The following is a 23,825-nucleotide window of genomic DNA, read 5'->3' on the forward strand; positions in this document are numbered from 1 at the left end:
TAACTAGAACCCTTGAAGCAGTAGTGAATGAAACTACTTCCGCTTTGGGCAACTTAACGGAGGAGCAGTCTGCGATGCGGATTGTTGTTCTCCAAAATCGTCTTGTCCTTGACGTCATTCTGGCCGATAGGGGCGGAGCTTGTAGGGTCATCGGATCAAGTTGCTGTGTTTTCATACCAGAAAACGCGCCGTCAGTATATAAAGCCATAACTCGACTTCATAAGATCGTAAGCCAGATACACCAGAATCCAGGCACCTGGACTTGGTCCGGTTGGTTCTGGAGCGTGTTGTCAGCCTGGGGATGGAGGATCCTATCCTTCCTAGGTATTGGCTTTCTCATACTATTCAGTTGCTGCTTGTGTCTACAATGTGGGCCAGCGATTTGTGGTCTGTGTGCCACATCGTGTATCCCGCCTTCAAATTTTCATTCAAGATCCCGGAAGAAGAAAGAAGAACAAATGATGCTATATGAACAGATTGATGGATTGATGAAGATGGATATTTCATGAGGGTCCGTAGGGGACAAGGAGGGAATGTGGAAATATGAATTTTTATGGTCAATTGTGTCCCCTATCTTAGACCCCAACGGCTCCATGTACATGCTATAAGTACATGTATGTTCCCTCCAGTTCCAGCTATGAAGACGCAAATACATGTGCGTTCAACGTCAACACGCCCTCTTTCAGATCCGCCATGAATGGGTCGAATATGCCATTCCTAAGTATGAAAGGCCACCGACTTTATGTGGTTCACTTTTCTAGTTTTATAGTTCGGGCGAGTAGGCCCTGAATTCTGCCATCAAGCCTTTTTCTGTTTCTGCCTCTGAAATGCTCCAGCTTGGACCTGCATCCGTGTCCATGAACTTTGTCTTACTCCCTGCGCGGCTAACGGTGCCTGACGCGGCCTGTTGCCTGCCAAAAACTGTATTCAGCCTTCAAGTTATCTGCTCCGCTCCTCATCCAATGCATTCCTGTCTAGTAGTTTAGGTAAACATCCCTCCAGCTACCGAGCAAAAGGCTCGGCCTCGCTGTCTTTTTGCAAGTAATTCATAGCCCCTGTTACTATGGAAGATTCCTGCCCCCTCGCATCACATGTAGACACATAGACGCTTGTACACGCACTAACAGTCAGTATAGAATAGGATCTGTCCGAGAAGACCCTTCCTTCCAGATAATATAGTTCCTTAAACACAAGATATTAGATATGATTTAGGACTAGGTTGTCCTGACACCCCAGACTTCTGTCTCCACATGTAGGGCCAAATGTCAAGTTCCCTTCACCCTCTAGTTGTACGTCAATCACACGTCATGCGGCTGCGCTCGCATCTCTGTCAAATATTTCTGCTGACACTGCAGGATTCTCTTATGGATCCACCCACTTGTGACATCATTTTAAATGACGTTTCTAGTATACGCCTGTATTTACGCCTATTTTCATTACGTATGTGTATTCTTATCTGTATTATCAGCTGTTACGCCTCCTGCATCTGTCCTAATGCAATGCTTTTCATATAAATATTGTTACTTGTCAATAATGTATTGCTGATCCCTTCCTGAACCTTCGTGGTGATGGAATATGATTGCCTAGTTCGAACTATAATTCCTTTGTAAGGAATAAAGCCCTTTTCAGAACCTCTAATACCACGGATTCTGCCTCTTATTTTGACTGAGTTATTCTTACTAGACTTTACCGCATAAAAAATAGTACAGGTAATTTAAATATTTACCACAATACAACCACTCAGATACCCACTCAGACACTTATACAACCACTGACACAACCACTCATACACCTACATAACTAGTCTGAAATCCACATATTCACCCATACATTCGCTCATGCATTAATTCACACCCCCCATACAGCCACTCACACACTGATACAGACAGTCACACACCAACTCAGATAACACATTTTAGATTGTATCATTTATTAGTAGTCCACCTAGTATGCTAATTTAACTTTTGTAGTAGATTAGTATATATGTTAAACAATCATAGACTCTTAAAAACACTTACGCTCACTTGATGATATCATCAGTGATGTCATTTAAGATGTCATTTGAGATGTCATCAGTGATGTCACTGACCATAAGTAGTAAGTTATAGTTAGCTCAGGTAACTATAACTGCTGAATTTGTATGGTTTTGTGTGAAATCTGAGCCTAACTATAACATCTCTGTAACCTTTGTTTTTTCATTGAATATATATTATATTAATTATACTAATATATATGTGGATATATATGTATATACACATGCACACATATGTATATGGACACATGCACAAAGACTGTTGTGTGGATGTATACTACACTGTATTTCTATTTATTAAAAAAGTTGCAGTTTATTTCAGATCCCTCTATTTGATGAAGATGATTATCTATAGTAATTTTTACATAACACAACCATGAGCTGATATATGTATATATATGTATATACTTGTATAGATATAGTATTGTATATGTAATAACTTTTAAAATGTTTTGGAATTGTGCCAACCAGTTAGAAACATATTTACATCATATAAACATTTTTTAATTTTAATGACAAAGCTCTCCTTTTTAGGTCTCGCTGGCGTTGCCGCCAACGAGAACTATTGTTGCCGTGATACCTCTCAAGGGAGACAGACCGGGGCACGCGCAGCGATCGGGGTCTGTGGACGCGCTTGTGAGACGCGCTTCGAGATGCCTCTCAAGGGAGACAGACCGGGGCACGTGCAGCGATTGGGGTCGAGGTCTGTGGACGCGCTTGTTTTGGAAAGCTCCTGCTCTTACCTTCAGCCTGGTCCATCCTCAACCCCCTGAGTGCGGCTCCAGACTGTGATGGAGAGCTCGTCTCAGGTGATAGCACACAGACAGAGCCTCCTCCCTCTGGGGCGGTGTGCTAGGAACATACACAACCAGGGGCTGGTTTTGGCTCCTCGTTTGGTGGGGTCTTCACGAAGCTGCTCTTGTCAGGCGTTGTTCCAGGGTTGCAAGCTGAGACTGTCCATGGTTCCCTATTACCAGAATCCCTGTCGGCAGTCCGGCTCTTTTTTTGGGGGGGAAGGGTATATATTTTGACAGCTATCTTCTTCGGCCTCGCTGAGCTCACGCTCGCCTAGGTGCCGCCTCTTCCTCTCGTGCACACGCGAGCGAGCTCCTCTCAAGTCGGCAAACAGTAGCTGACAATGGCGAAGGAGCACGAGCCGGTGCAACGCTGAAGCGTGCGTTCTAGTCTGTCAGCGGCAGAGTGATAAGCGAACTCTTCCTGCCATTGGCTGATCTCGTTGCACGTGACCTTGAGTTCGAAAACCTCAGAGGGAGCCAGCGGTGGGTTGTATTGACGCCATTTTGGATGCCGGGGAACGAGGTTTGCGGGAGTACGTAGTAGAGGAAGTGGTAGTCCGTTGTGGAGAGTCGGTGATGTCGGTTGCTTTTACTGCTCTTCATCTACGAGCAACGAAGCGGGCAGTTCTGTTATTTTAAACGTATTGTGGCGCAACTCATCTGTAAGGTCCTTCACGCTACCATGAGTGCGGGGAATACCTTGGGCTCTACTAGTCACCAAACATTTCATCTGACGATCAGTGAAGCGGTGCTTTTGGGGATATACGTCGAGATCCCTTCTCTCACTTATGAGCATCGGGTGATTCCATTCTGTCACCAAGTCATAGATGGCAAAGGGACCGCACGTTATTTGGAGATGCCTTTAGCTACCGTTATGCATGTTTACTCCGATTAACCCAAACTTAAAATGGGAATGACTAAAATCCGCTCTCCGGGTTGTAGGGTCTGCCAAACTGGACACTTTTGAGAAGTTATTTGCTTGGGGTGGGGCATACAGTTGCATGGTGGAGCACAGAAAATGCATCAGTGTACTCCTATGCGCAAAAACAAATGTGTCCAATTTCGAACATGCGTAAAAAGAGAACATTTCATCTCTTTCATGACGTCTGTACTTGCTGAATAGATTCTTCTTTTTTTTTTAACATCGTTTCTGTAAGGTTTACACCACAGTTATTTTTAAGCTGTGAAGAGCTACAGAGTAGGCCATTCATATTTCATTCTACCCTGTTTGTATAGCAGACAGCAGAACTGGGCATGCATAGGTAGAACTACTCTAGAATGTTTAAACCGTGTATAATCAAACTATGTGGCAAATTTTACTCATTCAAGCGGACAGGCAATTTCTGAGGCAGGGACATTTTGACATCATTATAGTTTGGGAATTGTTTTTAATGTTCAGCTATCATGGGATTATCTACTCACCATAAGAGCCTTACAAGCGGCGAGAGTAGTGGAAGCACTTTTTAGATTTGCAGCCCAACTTGCCCCGAAATCCAGTTAAAGAGATGCTGACACTTTATAGGGCCAAGTGTCTTTCAGTTGACACTTATGGGGCCGGAGTCTGGGGATTTGCTAATTGCTCAAAGCTCCAGTGAATTAAGAATGATTTTATTAGGAGAGTCTTGATGGTCTCAAAAGTACTTCAACTCTCTTTTGCCACCTTGAACTGTGTTTAGAGCTAGCAATGGACCAAGTATGTCTTGCCCCTTTACTACTATGACCAAGATATGGAAAACTCCTGAATTGGAATTGACTAAATCCATAGTAGTGTATTGTCTCACTAATAAAAACATTCAAAATATCCCTTGGTTTAATTACCTCAAGAGATCGTTCCAGAAAATGGATTTGAGTGATTTTTTTAATAACCCTATAAATATTCCTCAACAAGCCAATAACATAATAAACAAGCATTGGCATAGCCAATAGGTTTCGCCTTTGGGACCTTAAATTTCGCAGTCCAGATAGCAGCCGTGGTAACAAAAGGTAATCTTATGTGTCTGGTGTTAGCTGTGAAGTGTTTCATGGTATAAATTGAACTGTTCTTTGGTTACAAGCAAATATTCTAAAATATATTGTGCGTGCAATGCTTCAATCCATGGTGGCACAGAACCCAGGATAATGTGCTGCATGACTAACCACTTATAAGGTCCCAATGTCGAGACCTATTGGCTGCCAATGATTGTTTCAAAAAGGGATTTACGGTTATTCATGTGTAGTATGATTTTAATAAATTGTGGAGCTTTAGGAAAGTTACCGTCTTAAGAGAACAAAGTAATGGAATGCTGGCACAAATATGTGGATTTGCCAGGTCGGTGTAGTGCGTGTTAGAAGAATAAGCTATTTTGTATGAGTTGCTCACAAAATTTTTACTATCAAGGTGCAATAAATATATACCCTCCTCCCCAGCCTCACAAACGCCTTCAATAGGTACTAATTCCATATGGCATCTCACTGAAATATTAACCTGCAATTTAGATAGCCTGTTTATTTTTCTGCGGCTTAATATGTTAATTAATTCCATATTCTCTCCTCCCATGCCCCTTAATTTAAACTATAGGTCATTTGTGTCTGCAGTCTCGTTTTCCCTGCCTTTTTGTTTTTTGCAGATTTTTCTCTCTTTTCATTCTGTTGAACCTTTTTAATGCTACCCCTTTTGTTTTACATTCTCTGACTCCCTCCATATGTCAATATTTCTTTCATACAGTTTTACTTTTTGCATTCCTCTCGTTTTCTTACATTTTCTAGCTGTCCCTTTTCTGCAGTTTATTTTAATCTTATTACCATACCCTTTACTTGTTTTTTGCCACTGCTGCTCTTTTGCTTCTATCATTCTTGCTCAGTCTGCTTTGACTAGTTTTCCCTTCCTTCCATTTTCGTCTGCTCTTCTTTCTTCCTCTTGTGTCTGGATCTCTTGTGTAGTGACCAGCGCAGATAAATTACCTTCATGGCGCTGCTGGTTTTGAGCTTGTAAAAATTGCTGTGTTGATTGCACAGATCCTCAGTAGTATATGAGAGTCCAGGGGGAACTAATAAGCCCCCCCCCCCCCTTCCGAAGGCACCTCAGCCGCCAAGCCCCGTGGCTGAGGCTAATCTCATCCAATGGAAAGCTGCCTTTGATGCACTTTGCTTCATTTAAGAGCGCCTGGTTCCACTTGCACAGTTAATTCTGAGCAATCGCTACTTACTGACGTAGTTACTTCTATGAGATGTTCAAGATATGCATAAGCATGCAGAACACCCAGGCATGCAGCATGAAGCATTATTGTCAAACTTACGGTCCTATTGATTTTTAACATTATGGAAAAATCACCTTCTGATTGCATTATATTTGATTTCTTTTGATGGTTAGATATTTTCAAGAGCAGCAAACAAAATTGTCGTTTTGACTAATTTTATCAATGACTGTTGCATTTGTGTTTTGGGCATGTCTAGAATCAGGAGAATGGAAGTGGTATGTAACAAAATGAACTAAGCCGACGTATTTATTGAAGCTCTTTTCTGTTATTAAAACTTTTCCCTGACTGTGATATGTTCAGCTATGTATATCAGTTTGATACTGCGTTTTTGGTTTCTTGTTGCAATGTTGTGTAGCGTCAGATACACGCATCATACATTCAAACACTGAATATTTTTTGACTGTTTCCCCTTTTAATTAAAATCCCCCCATCTATTTTTTCTCACCTTCATTATAAGCATTTTTAGGTCTCGCCTAGCGACTTAGTGCATCGTGTAGGCGAGATCTATTGTTGCCGACTTGCTTAGCGATGCGGGACAGGATAGGTGCACGCGCTTAAAAGACATCAGCTGTGAACGCGTACGGCACCGTTAGCTGAATTGGCAGGACAGGACATGTGCACACCGCAGCTTGCGTCGCGTTAACACGCCTCCTGCTTCTTTCCTGAAAAAGTTAAACAAATAATGGGGTGACCCAGTATCCCTCAGAACCTGGGCAGTAAGTTATAAGGTAAACAGTGGTTCCGTTGGGTGAAAGAATTACTTTACGCATTGGGCATAGTCGAGCGTTATTCAGATAATATACGATATTCTACTGTAAGCAACACACAAAACAGTTCATATGTAAATCAAATTCTTTATATATAAATTACGTCATTCAAATATATATGGCCTGTGGAGTTGGTAAACATCCAGCAAAAATCTCAGGATGGGGTTCCAGTTAGGTATTGGGCCTATCCTGGCTCGTCTGATTGAATCGGACCCCTGGCCTGCCGCCCGATCTTCCGAATGAGTTAACTTCGGTTGAAGAGCCTTTTTTGCCTACTACCCACACTAAGGGATTAGAAGCGCCTGGATTATAGACAGCACTTCGCATGAAATTAGATGCAACTGTGGAGCCTCGAATGCTACGTGACCAGTGATTCAACTGCTCTCGCATGCAACATAGGCCCAATACCTAACTGGAACCCCATCCTGAGATTTATGCTGGATGTTTACCAACTCCACAGGCCCAGATCATTTTGAATTTCTATCATACTAAGGCCGTCACCTTCTATCCAAGTCCTGATGAAGACCCGCACTGACCTAGCAGTAGTGCAGTCCCAGGGTTGAAACGTCGACTATTATGTGGACCATTACATAGAATCTGCGCCAAAAGGAACTCTTCCATCACGCAGCTTTACTATTGAACCCTCTGGCCATTTTCGAATATTCTCGATTTTAAACTATTGTACATATCACGCACATTGTCACTGAGCACTCACTATTCACTGTCACTTTTATTATTACACTATTGCTTGACGGCCTTTCATGAAATATCGATGCATATATATATGAATGACGTAATTTATATATAAAGAATTTGATTTACATGTGAACTGTTTTGTGTGTTGCTTACAGTAGAATATCGTATATTATCTGAATAACGCTTGACTATGCCCAATGCGTAAAGTAATTCTTTCACCCAACGGAACCACTGTTTACCTTAAATCTTTGCTGAACAAGTCAGAGGACTGCAGATGTGCACGCCCCAACTTGCGACACGTTACCACGCAGAAAATTGCAGGTTAGTAAAGCACTGTGGCGCATTACAACATGGGCCTTAGAAGTTTCCTGTCTCGCCGAGCTTCTCGGAGGGGTTCACGATGCAGACAGCAGGAGGACTGCACATGTGCATGCACCAACTTGCGACGCGTTACCACCTTTCTTTTTTAACTAGCACATGCAGCCCAGGACATGAGGCAAAGTCATAAAGCCCCCCAGCCCGCGCTCAGTATCATTGCAGCCCTTCCATAAATAAGCACTGGCCAAAACAACTGCGCTTGCAGCCCACCCGTGCCCTCGCTCTTGAGACAGCCTCACCTTGCATTTTCTCCAAAGCGACGTTAATCACTTTGCAGCCTGACATCTATTTTGTGTCCCCGGGCTCCCTTCTCTGTTGGTCTGAACTCCATGCACCGACTTCCTCTCTCTGTAGTCAACGAGGGACGGATGGAGGGCCACGGCTGCTGCACACAATGGCCTAAAAGCTCCTCTTGAGCAAAGTTTACTCGGCTGGGGGCAAATGTACATCTAACAGCTTAGCTGTGCGCACGCAAGACAAAACATATGCACGCGCTCTGCTTTCAGTTTTAAGGACAAACCATATGCACGGACTTCGCTTTTCTTGCGGCACGGCATTTACTTTCGCTTTTCTGGTTTTACAAGGTGCTGAGCTCGAAGGGCTGCTCCCACTTGGCGCAGCGTATAATCCAGAGGGCCCCAGGTACCCCGGCAAATGTAGCACCTCGCGGGCGCAGGCATGTTTCTTCTTCAGGCAGCGCACACATACAGCAGAGACACCCCTCTCTGTCAGGCACCCGCGGCTCAATGACTCCGCCCCTGACTGCGTAGGATAAAGTCTCACATTCGGTTCTGATGACTTACATTCCAGACTCGCGCTCCGCCACTTCAGGAATCCGCTCTAACGACCTTTTTACCACAAAATCTACCGTCCCTATTAAAACCCATAACTCCGAAAGAGTCTGGAAACAGACGGACTTAAGAGACCAAACACTCACCTTCCACCATGTTCACTCGGACCCACGAATCCTCCTCCGAAGGGAGCGCTGCAAAACTCAACCCGCTTTAGCAAGCAGCCAGTGGCCTGGTGCCCGCCAAACCTCTTCACATCCTGCTACGTCCTACACCTGCCTCCCTTGGAGGCACTGAGGTATGCTCTGAGCAGTCCAGTTCGGACACAATAGTTGGACAGAGGCCCGGCAAGGCCTGCCAGGCACAGTAATAGCCGGGTAATTCACCTTCAAAGAAGCAGCTCGACTGAGGTGGGGCCCTCGCACATAGGTCTGTGCAGGGCCGCCGACCGGCCCAAGTAACTCCGTGACACCGAGCGCCTAGAACTGCGCTGTGCACTCTCAGATGTGCAAGGGACATGAGCACGCAGGTACCCACCCAATAAACATGACACAGACTGACAGCTGAGAGAGTAGGTGTGGCTGGGTGCGAAATGTGAGGGAGACAGAGACCTTGGCATCAGGGCTTGTGAACTGTAGCTTAAAAAAGATGTATTTTCAATCAGCTTCTGTTCTTAACATTTCACAATATTGCAAATAAATATAGGGAGTGGGATTTTATGTGTTCATTCTTATTTTGACAGTAATCTAGGCAACATTATTATGAGTTTTAAAATATTTTTCCCATTGTTACCTCATTTTTCCAAATGAATGAAATCCATACATTTAGACTACCTTTACTTATTACCAATGTTATGTGCTTACGAAACATTTTAGTATAAAACATTTCAATTTTAGGATGCAACAATGAGAAAGTTACAATGGAAATATTTTTTTTGTGATTGACACTATTAAAACGCATTTGCAATGCAATAGGTCTCGCAGTTACGCGAGTTTAAGCTATTGGCATTGTAAATAACAATGCCTTTTATTTATGTTTTTAAAAAGAAAACAAAAATAAAAGGCATTGTTATTTGCAATGTCAATAGCGTCAATGCGAGACCTATTGCATTGCAAATGCTTGTTATTATTTGAGTTTATGGTCGATTCTAAAAAGAAGAAATTGAGAGGCACCATTAGCCTAAGCGGTACCACGTTAGAAAGAGTTATGATTCTAGACTACCTGGGAATTAGAGTGTCAAACAACGAGTCTTGGAAACCCCAAATCCAAGATAGTTGTTCAATAATCATCCATAGAGCACCCATCATTGTGAGCTTCATTTAACCCATTCTCCCCTGTGATCAGATCTATAATACCCAGATTAAGAGAGCTGCATTATATGAGGCCGATTTGAGAGGCCACTGCAATTCTACTCTTGGTGTGTGGAATACAATTTTATAAGGGCTGTTGCTATTCTGGGATGCAGGACCACTCTCTTGCAACTCAGACTGGACCATGCCCTCAAGCCTATCACAGAAGTGGTAAGGTTGCTACCCTTCTATTGGTTTCGGGTCTGGTTGAAAGAGGTACTAGAGCCATATCAATAAGCTGTCAGTGAAATTATAGGCCTGAATAACTCATACAAAATCCCCTGGTCGGCCTATATTAAACTCACCTTCAATAGTTTGAAGTTGGGAGGTCTCTGGATCGACCCCCCCTAACCATCAATAGCAACTCCAAGGGTGTTGTCAAACAAGCATATTGGGAAAACGTTTATTAAATCCGACTCTCTAGGTAGCAGGACTTAAACCTTTTTAATGCACAAAAATGTATTTAAACTAGAGGATGCACTCGATTTTATCCATCTGACTCGGGCTCGCTCTATTTTCTTGCAGTTTCGCTATGGCTTCCTTCCCCTGACCACCTACGTTTCATTTTGCACTTTGTCGATTATAAATCAAAACTTTGTCCAGCCTGTCATTCAACAGACGAGTTGGAGGATCACTTTTTTTCTGTAGGGCTTATTCTAGGTGGATTGCACCAATGTGTCAGGCTCTGGGGCTGTGTGACCTTTACTCCCTAAGAATATGCAAAAGTGACACTAGGTCATTTGTGGTGTTCACTGTGGCTAATTTTATTATGTCCACATGGTCAGTATGGCAAACATTATTGCCTTCGTATAGATCTCAGCAATGTTTCATTGTAGTCAGAATCCTTTTAACTAATATTTCTGTTGATGGATTGTACTTTTTAAAAGGCTATCAATGCCTGATTATTTTAGCATTTTATGACTTTTTAAGCAATTTGTATTGTACATAATGTTATTTGTTTTTAATCTTTTGGCTTGTGGATGATGTGCTAAATTCGAACTGACAAATTTGAAATTTGGAATTGAGGACTAGCTTTAATGCTGGTAGTCTTTTATTTTACTAGCATTAACTATTTGTGGCCCCATTAAGTTTATATTCTATATTGCTTTAAAAAAGGAAATTAATTGAAATATTTGATTTACAATCACTATGATATTGAGTTTCCATTTAGGATTTAATCAATCTTTTTTTATCACCAGATTAAAAAAGCCTTGGAACTATATGAACAACTTCGACAGAGAATGGGCGTCGTTATTGTTGGGCCAAGTGGTGCTGGCAAATCTACACTTTGGAAGATGTTGAGGGCTGCGCTTAGTAAAGTTGGCAAAGTTGTAAAGCAGTATACTATGAATCCCAAGGCCATGCCTCGACATCAGTTGCTTGGACATATTGACATGGATACCAGAGAATGGTCAGATGGTGTACTCACGAGTAGTGCTCGGCAAGTAGTGCGAGAGCCACAAGGTAGGTTCCTGGAAATAAACGCCTCCAAATCTGTGGTGATCCAGAATGCAATTATAAGCCTGGTGTACATATTATGTTCATAGAGATAATTGCATCTGAACAGTTACCAAAAGCCAATGTAATAAGCTAATCATAAGAATGTTCTTCCGATTAAGATGGGTGGAGGTCTGTGCATGAAGTTCTGTTTAGTATATTGTACACTGATGGGTTTTGCTAGTCAGCATTGAATACCTGGGTCAGTCCACAGGGCTGTAGCCTCTCACCTCTTCTCCATAATCCTTCTGTGACCCCCCAGGCTCAGCCCATCGAGGATTATGATTTTCTTTACTAAATGCCTTGCTCCAACTCTTAAATCCTACCTGTCGTATAAGAAAAGTCGCCATGGTTACACCACCATTATCTGGCTATTACAAATGTTGACAAGTGGAACAGGTAATAACGTGCTGAAAGTGTTACCACATTGATTTCCACAAATTGTTCTCAAATGTTGGCCAGTTTCTCAAGCATATATTCACCTGCTTTTTGCATGTGAATATGTGCATGGAAATAGTGGGTAATACTGTGTTACCGATATCAGGAGATTTTGGCTGAAGTCCACTTGGACACATATTACCCTATTCCATTGGACTGACCAATTGCCCCAGGCCAAATACGACTACCAGCAAGCTTTCGTTGCAATTTAGTTGGGAGTTTTGATAACATTCTCCTTTTTTTTTTTATAAATATTTTTATTTCGTTTTTATAATAAAACAAAACATCAAACAAAGCATGAATACACAATACATAGTGCAGGGCATTCCATATTGGCAGTGTAGGGCTGTTATAGAAACGAAATGACTGTCTGAATTGAATCTGCAAATTGGGTTGAGCAGCCTGGGCGCAGAAAGAAACAGGATCACAGTTACATTTCTCATGGTTACAAACAGTAGGAACAAACGGTACATCTTTCAAGGCTTTTCCCCCGGTCCTTCGAACAGCTTCCCTCTATTTCTCCCTCCACCTCCAGATCGTAGTATTTTATCCATGGGGCCCATATTTTCCCGAACTTCCTAGGACAGCCCCGGGCCTTATATGTCACGTGTTCCGCAACCATATACAAGTCAAGACTAGCCCTCCATTCGTTAAGGATAAGTACTTGCAGGCCCCCCAATATTTAGCTATATCCCGTTTGGCTACTACCAGCCCCAAGTTGGCTAGTACAAGTTTGCGCCTTGAGATGTCTACATCTGTCGGAATTCCCTAAAGGAGAAACCTTGGCTCCAGTTCTATTTGGACTTCCAGTACATGATTGAGCTCCCCCACAATCTTTCCCCAATAGACCTGTATCTCATTACACTCCCAAAGAGTATGTATGAACGTCCCATGTTCCGTGTGGCATCAAAGACAATCCGGGCTCTCGGCTCTCCTTATTGTATGCAATTTGGCTCTATCAAAGTAAGTGCGGTGTAGTATTTTGTATTGGATGAGAAGCAACCTTACTTTGATTGCCACTTCCCGTGGATGCATGAGAGCAGCCTCCCAATTTATATCCTTTAATACACCAGTGGTCTTTTCCCATTTTGCTTGGAGTTGACCTAGTTTATCGGGCATGTTATTAAGTAATGTTTTGTAGGTAAACAAAATAGCTTTAGCCGGGATTTGCTTCTGGAGGAGACGACCGTCCAGCGGGGCATATTCCGGTAGTGCCTCCCCATCTAACCCCTCCGCAACCCATGCATGTTGCAAATGGAGGTACGCATATGCCCGAGTGTCATGAAGTTGATATCTGGCTTGGAGCGTGTTGAAGGAGGCACACCATGTTCTAGGACATCTCCTATTTTAGAAATACCTATCAGGTCCCACTGCCTAAAGCCACTCAGCTTTCCAATCTCTTTTAGCCCCTCCCACAGGGGGGTTTCTCTGGTGCATTTGTGGTCCCACTTCATTTGTCGCTCTTCTCTTTTCAATGCCTCCAGCGTCCTTTGGGTCGCTTGGAGCGAACTACTACACCCCTTACCGCCATAGATATAATGAAGATGGGTACGGTCTCTAAACTGTAGTCTTTCAAGCCTATATGCCGAGTGATCCCCAGGTGCGTGGATCCATTCATTAATTGCAATAATGTGGGCTGCTCTATAGTACATTTCCTCTCCGACCCTACACCTTCCACCTGCAGAGTCCCCCAGGGGTCCTCCCACAGCCCTACACTCTTCAACGTCTGCATGGCTCCGCTCGCCCCCATCGTCAGAACCTACGGACTCAACATTGTGTCATACGCAGATGACACCCAACTCATCCTCTCCCTATCCAACGAACCCAATACCGCCAGACACAGTTTTCGAGAAGGCATGGAAGCCGTCGCCAAATGGATGAAAACCAGTTGCCTACAACTAACCACCAACAATACAGAAGTACTCATCATGGGCCCAAACCCCGATGCATGGAATGACAACTGGTGGCCCCCTGTCCTCGGAAGCCCGCCCATCCCCACAGACCACACACGCAACCTGGGAATCATCCTGGACTCCGAGCTCAAATGGACCGCCAGATCAACTCCGTCTCGTCCTCCTGCTTCCACACCCTCCGCCTCCTACGTAAGACCTTCAAATGGATCCCCCTCGAACACAGAAAGATCGTCACTCACGCCCTGGTCACCAGCAGACTCAACTACGGCAACGCACTCTACGCCGGAATAAACAAAATCCTCACCCGCAAGCTACAGAACATCCAGAACGCTGCCGCAAGACTGGTCCTCGACCTGCCAAGACACTGTCACATCTCCCAGCACCTGCTCACACTCCACTGGCTTCCCGTCGAAGCTAGAGTCACCTTCAAGATGCTCACCCACGCCCACAAGGCCCTCCACGACACCAGACCAGCATACCTGAACAGCTGACTCAAATTCCATGCACCCCAGAGGACCCTACGATCTGCCCAGCTCTCCTACGCTGTGGTCCCCTGCACCAGAAAGACCAGATCGGGAGGCCGCTCCTTCTCCTTCCTTGCGGCCCGAGCCTGGAACGCCCTGCTGCTCCACCTCACAGACAACATCACTCCCCATCTTCGCAAGAAACCTCAAAACCTGGCTCTTCGACAGACCCACCCTTGATGGACTGGAGCCTGCTACCCCCCATCCCCTCCCAGCGCCTTGAGACCCTTACGGGTGAGTAGTCGCGCTTAACAAATGCCTGATTGATTGATTGAGTACAACCTAATGTCTAGCTAAGCCAAACCCCCATTATACGGATTCCTCTGCAGTGTTGGAAGTGCAATGCGTGGTTGAGCTCCATCCCAGAGGAGTAAGCGCAATTCACTGTCAATGCTGTTGAACATCGTGTCTGGAATCTTAATTCAGGTGTTTTGCAGTACATAGAGCAACTGCGGGAGCGTTACCATTTTATACATGGCAGCCCTCCCCATAATGGTCAAGGGAAGTCTCCTCCATCTCTTAGCGTCCTCTTGAAAGTTTAAGAAGACCCGTCTAATGTTACTTGCCACATCCGTAGTGATATAGAGACCAAGGTAAGTAAATCCTTCCGTTGACCAGCGGAGGCAGCTAGGGAATCTCTGTGGCTCCACCCCCCCGCTTTCCCCCTCCACTGGGTATAGGGTAGATTTAGTCCAATTGATCCTATTTCCCACATGGTGCCCATAATCTTCAACAAGTCGTAGGATTCGAGGGAGCGTTTCTGTCAGGTTTGTCACATATAGTAAAATGTCATCCGCATATAAAAATTTGTATTCTTTATCTATCAATCAGGAATCATCTACAAAACCACCGAGCCCAGGGAAGGCCCTGATGACACAGGCCAAGGGTGCCAAAATAAGGACGAACAATAAGGGGGAGAGTTGGCATCCCTGCCTAGTCCCCTGCTGGATCGGCCAGGTCTCGGAAAGAGTTCCATTGATCCTAACCCTGGCCTCCGGCGCATTGTATAACAACGCCACCCAGTCCTGGAACCCCAGGCCAAATCCAAATTTCTCTAGAGTGTGTCTCATAAAGGGCCAATGGATGGTGTCAAACGCTTTTTCAGTGTCCAAAGAGAGTAGGAGATGAGCCTCCTCTCGGTCTCTGACAACATCCATCCAATTGGCCACTTGTCGTAGATTGTAGCGTGTGGCTCTTTTCGGCATGAAGCCAGACTGGTCTCCGTGTATCAGAGAGGTAATAACGGATAGAAGACGTGTCGCCAGGATAGTGGCTAGGATCTTAGGGCCATATGTAGGTACCTAAATACCGGTCGGTAACGGCCGAAAATCTGTAAATATCCCGTTACCGACCGGTATTTAGGCAATTGAGATGTCGGTGGCTGGATTTCAGGATTCGGTAATTTACCGAATCGGAATTTTAAGAAATCGGTAAAATACCGATTCGGTAAATTACCGAATCCTGAAATCCTATGTAGGGGGCACTCAAGTGAGTGCATTTATGGTTTCTGGATTCGTTATTTACCACCAACTACAAGTTGATGGTAAATAACGAATACCTTTTAAAAAGCAATTTTGTGCTTTTTGAAACGTGCCATGTGGCAGACATACATGCCCTTAGGGCATGTATGTGCGCCACATGTGCACACATGCACGATTCAGGGGTGCAACAGGGTGTCAATGTGACACCCTGCCACCCATCAATATGCTCACCCTATTACCGATTCAGTATTTACCGAATCCGTACTAGTGAATGGCTTCCCATTCATTCCTATGGGCCTCCAGGCCCATAGGAATGAATTGGAAGGGATGCAAAGTAATACCGAATATTACCGATTCGGTAATAATTACCGAATGTTTACCTACATTCTATTTACCGATTCATAAATACCGAATCGGTAAAATTCGGTATTTATGAATCGGTGAATAGAAATTATCTACATATTGCCCTTAGTTTCTATATTTAGTAGTGAGATGGGGAGATAGGACCCACACTAATCCGGGGGTTTCCCCGCTTTGGGAATCACCACCACCGTTGCCAGTCTGAGATCTGCCGGGAGTACCCTGTCCTCTTTAGAGGCCATGAACATCTTAAGTAAATGTGGGGCCAACAGGGCACTATATGCTTTAAAGAATTCCCCTGGGAGGTCATTAGGACCTGGGGTTTTCACTGTTTTCAGTTGACCAATGGCCTCTGTGACCTCCGCCAGAGTAATATCCTCATCAAGCCTGTCCCGCTCATTCGGGGCTAGGCTGGGGAGCTCGACCCCTTCAAGATATTGGGTTATGTGTACCTCACTTGCTTGTGTCTGGGCTGCATAAAGTGTTGAATAATATCGTGCAAAGGCCCCAACAGTATCCTGGGGTGTGGTATAAATCCTGCCTTGTTCCCTGATAGATGTGACCCACCTCGACTCTTGTTCCTTCCTGCCCAACCACGCTAGCAGTTTACCCGCTCGATCCCTTTCTAGTACAGTCTATGTTGGACTGCGAGCTGATGTGCTTGTGCCTCTTTGGTAACCAGCGCCTGGTATTCCCTTTTAGTAATGTCAATTTGACGAAGAGTGTGTTAACTCAATGAAGGGGCAGCCTCATTTTCAAGGTCTACCAGCATAACTTCCAGCGCCCAAATCTCCTGAAGCTCCCGTCGATTTTTGTGGGCGACAATATTTTGGGCTCTGTCGCGTATCACGGTCTTGAAAGCTTCCCAAAGGGTGACCGCCTTCATTTTCCTTAAAATAGAGTTTGGTGTCTACCCTAATTTCTTTAGCTACTGTTTCGTCCTTCAGTGCCCAAACGTTCAGCCTCCATGTTGTGCCCTGACTTATCCGTCTCCCACCCACCTGTAGATAAAGTGGTGAGTGGTCTGAGATTCCCCTAGCCAAGTATTCCATCTCCTCAACCTGGTCAGTCTCACCAGCTGGGGCAAAGAGGTAGTCTAACCTTGAAAACACCCTGCGAGCCCCAGAAAAATATGAGTATGCATGTGTGGATGGATGGTGGCACCTCAAGAGGTCGGTGAGCCCCAAGGCCGCCTGGAACCGAGCCAATGCGGTATTTTCATATGGCCCGTCAATGTATGATCCAAGGAGGGATCACCCCCTATGATATGTGTAGCAGGGCCAGATTGTAACAAATTTATCCAGCGTACGCTGCTGTAAACGCAGGGGAGCATAAACACTAATAATTAGCCAAGGTGTGTGATTCCAGATGCCCTGGACTGCTACGTACGTGCCGTCCGGGTTCTCCCAGCGTCGAGTGACCCAGACGGGGGATGATTTTTTGATGAGGATTGCCACTCACCCGCAAACCTGCGTGTGCCAGGGTGGTGTAGTGCCTCCTACCCAGGAAAGAACAGTGCGGCCCCATAAGATGTATTTTCTGTAGTAGTATGATATCTGGTTTAAGCCTTTTAAGATAGTTTGAAAGTAACCCTCTTTTGATTGTACTCCCTAGTCCATTGACGTTCCACGTCATCACTGAGTACCCACCGATAGCCTTTGTATAAAAAAAAACCCTAAAGCTTCCCGCGCCCACCCAAGTCTCCAAGCACCGCCCGAACAATGCCAGTTCTTTGCAGTGTCAGTATTCATGCAAATTGTCCGAACAGAACTACCCTCCCCTCTTTCCAAAGAACATAATCCAAAACATTTAACAATGTCCATTGTGTCCCCCTCTCCACGCTCTGCAGGCACCCCCACCACCCCCAATTTTGTCAGCGTGACAACACTGGTGCGGTTAAACCACCCAGAGGTCTGTTGCCCACCCCCCTTCCCCTACTCACTCAACTCTATTGCAATACAGGAACAACAACCCACTGTAAACTTCCCTCGATCGTGGCAAAGGTTCCAAGTGTCCGCTATGCCTCGGGAGTCTTACAGCATCTCTAGGTGGGCGTCTGGCTCCAAACCGTAATTTCTCATCGCCATTATTGAAAGGCTGCAGTAGCTGAAGCCTCGATCTGTTGAATGCATTCCAAAAGAGGGTGTTCACTGTCCACAGCCAGGGACTCGTGTTTCTCTGACTGATCTGAATCTCCATTGCCACTCGATCTCTGAGATGTTCTTGACGTACCTTCCAGGGCCGTGTCATCATCCATGTCCGATAGGGTAGACCTCTGTTCCCTAGGCCTCAGGGACCTCCCCGGAATAGCCCTGATCGAGGTCCGATGTTTCCGTTGCTTTTGCTTAGGCCATTCCCAACTGGGGCTTGGTTGCTTGTCGGCGAGCAGGAGAGCAGTGGAAGGCGACCCACGCCTCACTCGAGGCCTTTCTTCAATCCAGGACGATGCCTCTTCCGGTGTCTGGAAGAACTGCGCAGTGCCCTGAAAGATAAATACGTTTGGCAGGGAACATCAGCATATATTGGATCCCAAGAGCACGAAGTTTCACTTTTATGGGTCAAAGGTATGCCGCAGTTTTTGTACATCCCGCGAGTAGTCTGGGAATACCATCACTCTTGTGTTCTCATATTTGATCTCTCCCTTCTTCCGTAGCTCTCTGAGTATTAGATCTCTGTCCTGAAAATTCAAGAATCGAGCTATCAGCGGGCGAGAGGGAGCTCCCGGCTGCGGTCGAACACCCTATGCACTCTTTCTATAACAAAACATGATGAAAATTGTGTCTCTGGAAGGGCATCCTTGAGAAATGTCAGTAGGAAATGTCCTGGGTCAGAGCTTTCCGCATTCTCTGGAAAACCTACATATCGCAGGTTATTCCTGCGGGCTCTGTTTTCGGCGTTGTCGACTCTCCAGACCATGTCCTTTACTGTCGCCATAAGTCCCGCTACTTCTTTACATGTGATCCGTGAGGTGTCTTCAAGTTCCGAGACACGCTGTTCCACTTCGGTCACTCTTTCGGAGACCTTTTCACAGATCTTGGCGCAGAAAGGAAACTTACGTCCGCACCTCCGCCATCTTGCCTTCCAGGCTTTCTCTTGACGCATGAATTGCCTGCAGTATCGTGTCCAGGTGGGGGGCCGAACCTCCCTCTGCCCCTACGGGTGCAGAGAGTATCTTGGCGTATCGGTCCAACTTCCCCTATTTGGGTGTCTTGGGCTCTTTATCTTTTACCATCGTGGCCGAGCTGTTGGCAGGCCGCAGCTGCAGCCATGTGTCCCACCCAGGTTATGCTTACCACTGTCCTCATGGGGGTGTCTCGGCGCCCCACTGGGATTGTAGCACCACCACGTCAACGCACGCCAGGCCACAAAAAATCTCAGGAGTATGCCCTAGTTGCTCTCACCAGCCAGGTAGGTAAAGAAAAAGTCCGCCGCTCACTTCTCTATTGACGCTGTCTCTAGGGTGTAGGCTAGCGAGCCAGCAGTGCCCCCACAAATCAGGACAGTATCGTGCACTTAATGCAGCCTCTTTAGGTGGCCCGCTGGGCCAATCCGGGATCGTCTCTGCGCCCCGGAACTGTGTCCGCGGTGCTTTGATAGGCCTCACCCAGTTCGTCCGCACACATGCCCCGTCGTGCGGCCCAATGAAAGAGGCCGTGGAACCCCCCAAAACTGAAGGCACCCGGCCAGGTATATAGCGGCCTCCGGTGCTCCCCTTTCTCACACCATCTGCCCAGGGGTCAGAGCTCGCCAGCCCTCACGTGTCTTGCCAGTAACAGCGCAGGTAGCACAGTGTGAAGCGGCAGGGAAATGGTGGCGGGAGCACCCCCAGGAGTTGCGTCACTATGTGGCAGGTCCACCGTCAGAGCGCCCACCCCGGCCCAGCTATGCGGCGCTGTCTCGTACGCCGGCCCCCCTGAGGAGAGTCCAAACACGCACCTTCTGCCCGATTCACACTGGGGGCCCACAATCGGGCAGGAATGGCAGACTCATGATGCTGGGTACTCTTCCGCGGAGGCTCCCACCAGTCTCCAACAAATGGATGCAGTGATCGACGGTGACAGCTCCGGCTGCAAGACTCCCCCGCTCACCAGTAAGGCGAACCCACTCCACTCCGTCAGCCTCGGCGCCGCCACGCCAGCAGTGGGAAATTTCAGCGCAGCCGCGGGTCTCAAGTTCTGCTGCCGCGGCGGAGGATCTGGGCAGCTCGCGAGCCAATCTCACTCACCACAGCCTTTGCTCGTCCGGGCACGCCACTGCCCCACTGGATGAGAGCTCCGCAGCTCCGGCCTGCAGCCCCAGCTACGCCGCCCCAGCCACCATCTTAGGAGACCGCGCGCTGAACGTCGCGCCGAAAAGGTCTTGATTTTAGATGAAAAACGCCTCCAAACACCTCATTGGGCACACCACCGCTTGCTCGTGGCTTTCGATCACTGGCATGGTGTTTATGGGTGAAAAAGGAACAGGATAAACACAGGATGTAGATCGGGGCCAGCGGAGCTTGCGAACAACGCAGCTACCCGGCCATGTTGCTGGCCACGCCCCCCTCTCCTTTTTTTTTTTAACCCAAGAAATAAGCATTGGTTATGGTTACACACTTCCAGTAATACATTTTGTAGAAATTTAAGGCGCTGATGTTCTACTATATATTGCTTTTTTCAAATATTTGTTATTGTTTTCAGTAAATCAGTACAAAAACAGAGTGGATATGCTCTGCATTTTATATAATTGCTGAGACATCATAAGAATACATATTATTAGGGACCTTATCATTTGGCTGTTACCATCCGCATCCGATGCATTAGATGAAACTTTAGTCAAACAGCAGTAGCATCTCATTGACAAACTAACAAGAGACTGTGGGCCAGATGTATCAAGCACTTTTCCTGTTCGCAAACGGTCTGCTTCGCAAAATCGGCCCATTTGCGAACGGGAAAAAGCCTTTTGGGATGTATCATCCCAAAAGGCATTCGCAAAATAGGGAATCGCAAAAAATTGTGATACCCTATTTTGCGAATGCATTTAAGGAAACGCAATTTGCGATTCCTTACATGAAATGCAGGAGGTAAACAAAAACTGCGACCTGGCTTTAAGGGATCGCAAATTACCACCAACTTTAAGTTGGTATATTTCAGGGGTGCAACAGGGTGTCCATTTGGCACCCTTGAAATTGCATGCGCAATTTGCGAGTACCTATTGGGTACTCACAAATTGCCTATGCTATTCCCATTCATTCCTATGGGCCTCTAGGCCTATAGGAATAAATAAGAAGCCATTACATATTTGCGACTCGCAATTTGCGAGTCGCAAATAAGGAATATATAGGAATTCCAATTATTATTGCGAAACCTACATACATTGCATTTTGCGATTCCATAATAGTGAATCGGTAATATTCGCTATTATGGAATCGCAAAATCCAATATTGATACATCTGGCCCTACAACTATATCATGGTTACTTGTTAAGTATAAGCCAATGTATCCTCAAAGGCCCTCCATTGTCATAATGGTTCAGTGGAGCCATAAAACACAAACAATCCCACTCAAATGTATTTGAATTTACATGGACATCCCCAACTGTATATTTTCCATTTGGCAGCCATGCATGTATCCATATAGCATTAATCACGAAACCATGGTTGACAGGTTGGCAGTGTTATGTCAGACAACTCCCAGGCAAGTATTTTTGAGTAATATTTTTAAAGAAAATTCTTTATTGAATTCACATTTGCTGAATATTGAAAATATATCCACATATAAAATAGTTTGTTCTCTAGCGCTGTGACTATGATTCTATATTGCGCTCCATAGGGGTTGAACAGTAATCTAAAATTAATCCCCCTTAGTTCTCAGTTTCTAGTTTCTGGAGTGTTCTCACAGCCTCTAAGGTGTGCTCCTCAGCTAAGGAGGAGTACAGTACACGTTTGTTCAGTTTCCTGGCTAATTGCCGCAATGCAAGGTTAGTTCATGCCACAGTGGAATAAGTGGTGCCCTCAGCTGGGACCCGTGCCCCTAGAAAAGAAGTCATGGGAAGAGGGGCCATATATCCTTGCTCAATGGCCTGGTGGGGCATGAAGGGTTGTGGTCTGAACCAATAAATTGCATAGTGGGCTTGAGCACATAGATAGTATAGCTCCATATCTGGAGCTTCAAAGCCGCCTCTCAAGAAGGGCTGAGCAAGTGTAGCACTCTAGGCTATTGACCTCCACAGGTCAGCCTGATAAGCTGCGACTGGAGTGTATGGAAAAAAGAAAGGCCAAGGGGGGCATGGTATATTGAGGAATAAATATAACAGTTTTGCAGGGGTGTGGAATTTAATAAAATATCTACTTGTCCGTGGGGCATGTTGCTTCATAAATCTACTTGTCAAGAATTGAAGCCGGTGCAATTATGGTGGTGTACATTTGTGCGACTGTGTGTGACTGTAGACAGCAGCGTGGTGCACTTCAGTAACTAGTTACGCTAAACCCCGCCTTCCCCCACCCACACCAGCGGCCCAATCCCGCTGGTGAATACATACCTTCCATAACGCCCAACTAAAGCAGAGGCTTATCAACATTAGCAATCGGTGAAGTGTGCCAGTTAGAAGACGCTGACAGTGTTGGCAAGCAGGAAAGACTAATGAGAATGGAAAAGGGGGAGTTTGAGTGAAAGGGAGAGAGGGGGAGGAGAGGAAGAGCAAATAGCGAGATAGTTAGTAAAGACTGTAGTATTAGAGAGTAAAGAATAAAAAAGTAGCAACGTAAACAATTTCATAACACAGGGAATTCCCACTGGGGGTAAATGCCGGAGCTCCTGGCAGTTCTCGAGTTAACGAGGGTGCTCAAGAACAGTATAAAGTCCAGTGTCGCTCCTGGAGTTAACGAGGGTGCCCGGGAACAGGATGGAGTCCGGAGTCAGTTCAGACCACTCCAGGGTCTGGAGGGACTAATCTAGTCTGGTAGGTGCGCTTCATTGCTAAGAGTCAACTGCTGAGACGTGTCTAGCATGAAGAGGGGAGTCAGAGAGGAGGGGGGGGGGATGGGGCGGGTCATGGTTCCTTTTGAGCGAATGTCTTCCCCTGACACATGATGAAGGGTAAGGAAGCAAAGTCATGATGTCGGGGGAGGCCCGGGACCACAGCTTATCCAATTTCTGAGAGTTGGGATGTGGATCTGGAGCTGCACGCAGCTACCTTGGCTGGGGATGTGCAGCGAGTCGCTCTTTTAAAAAAAATCCTTTGCCTGCTGTGGAGTATTGAAGGTGTGCTGCTCCTCTTGAAAGGATATTCGGAGTCTAGCCGGATATAGCATGGCATAGGAGATGTTGGCTTGCTGCAGCTTACACTTCACCATGATGAATTTCTTAAGGGCCCCCTGTACCTCCATTGTGTAGTCAGGGTATAGACTAGGTTGAGCCACTCTCTTGCTAGTCGCAGGACTGTTTCACAATTGTGATAATTGAGGAGACGAGCAATAATGGATCTAGGAGTAGAGCCCCGAGGAGGTCTAGCAGTCAGTGAGCGATGTGCCTTTCCACTACCAATTGCTTGCTTGGAAAGATATGAAGCCTCAAAGAGATCCACCAG

The 23,825-nt window shown here is 45.8% G+C and overlaps 1 protein-coding gene across 1 annotated transcript in view; it reads left to right on the top strand.

Moving 5' to 3' along the window:
• Nucleotides 1-23,825, top strand: part of DYNC2H1 (dynein cytoplasmic 2 heavy chain 1) — a 1,714,832-nt gene that overhangs the window by 569,482 nt on the left and 1,121,525 nt on the right. Inside the window, exon 38 of the mRNA XM_085621461.1 lies at nucleotides 11,246-11,510. Coding sequence (XP_085477587.1) covers nucleotides 11,246-11,510 — 265 coding nt within the window. The remainder of the gene's footprint in view (nucleotides 1-11,245; nucleotides 11,511-23,825) is intronic.

The sequence above is a fragment of the Triturus cristatus genome, chromosome 8 (genome assembly GCF_964204655.1).
Source record: "Triturus cristatus chromosome 8, aTriCri1.1, whole genome shotgun sequence".
In the NCBI taxonomy this organism is placed as follows: Eukaryota; Metazoa; Chordata; class Amphibia; order Caudata; family Salamandridae; genus Triturus; species Triturus cristatus.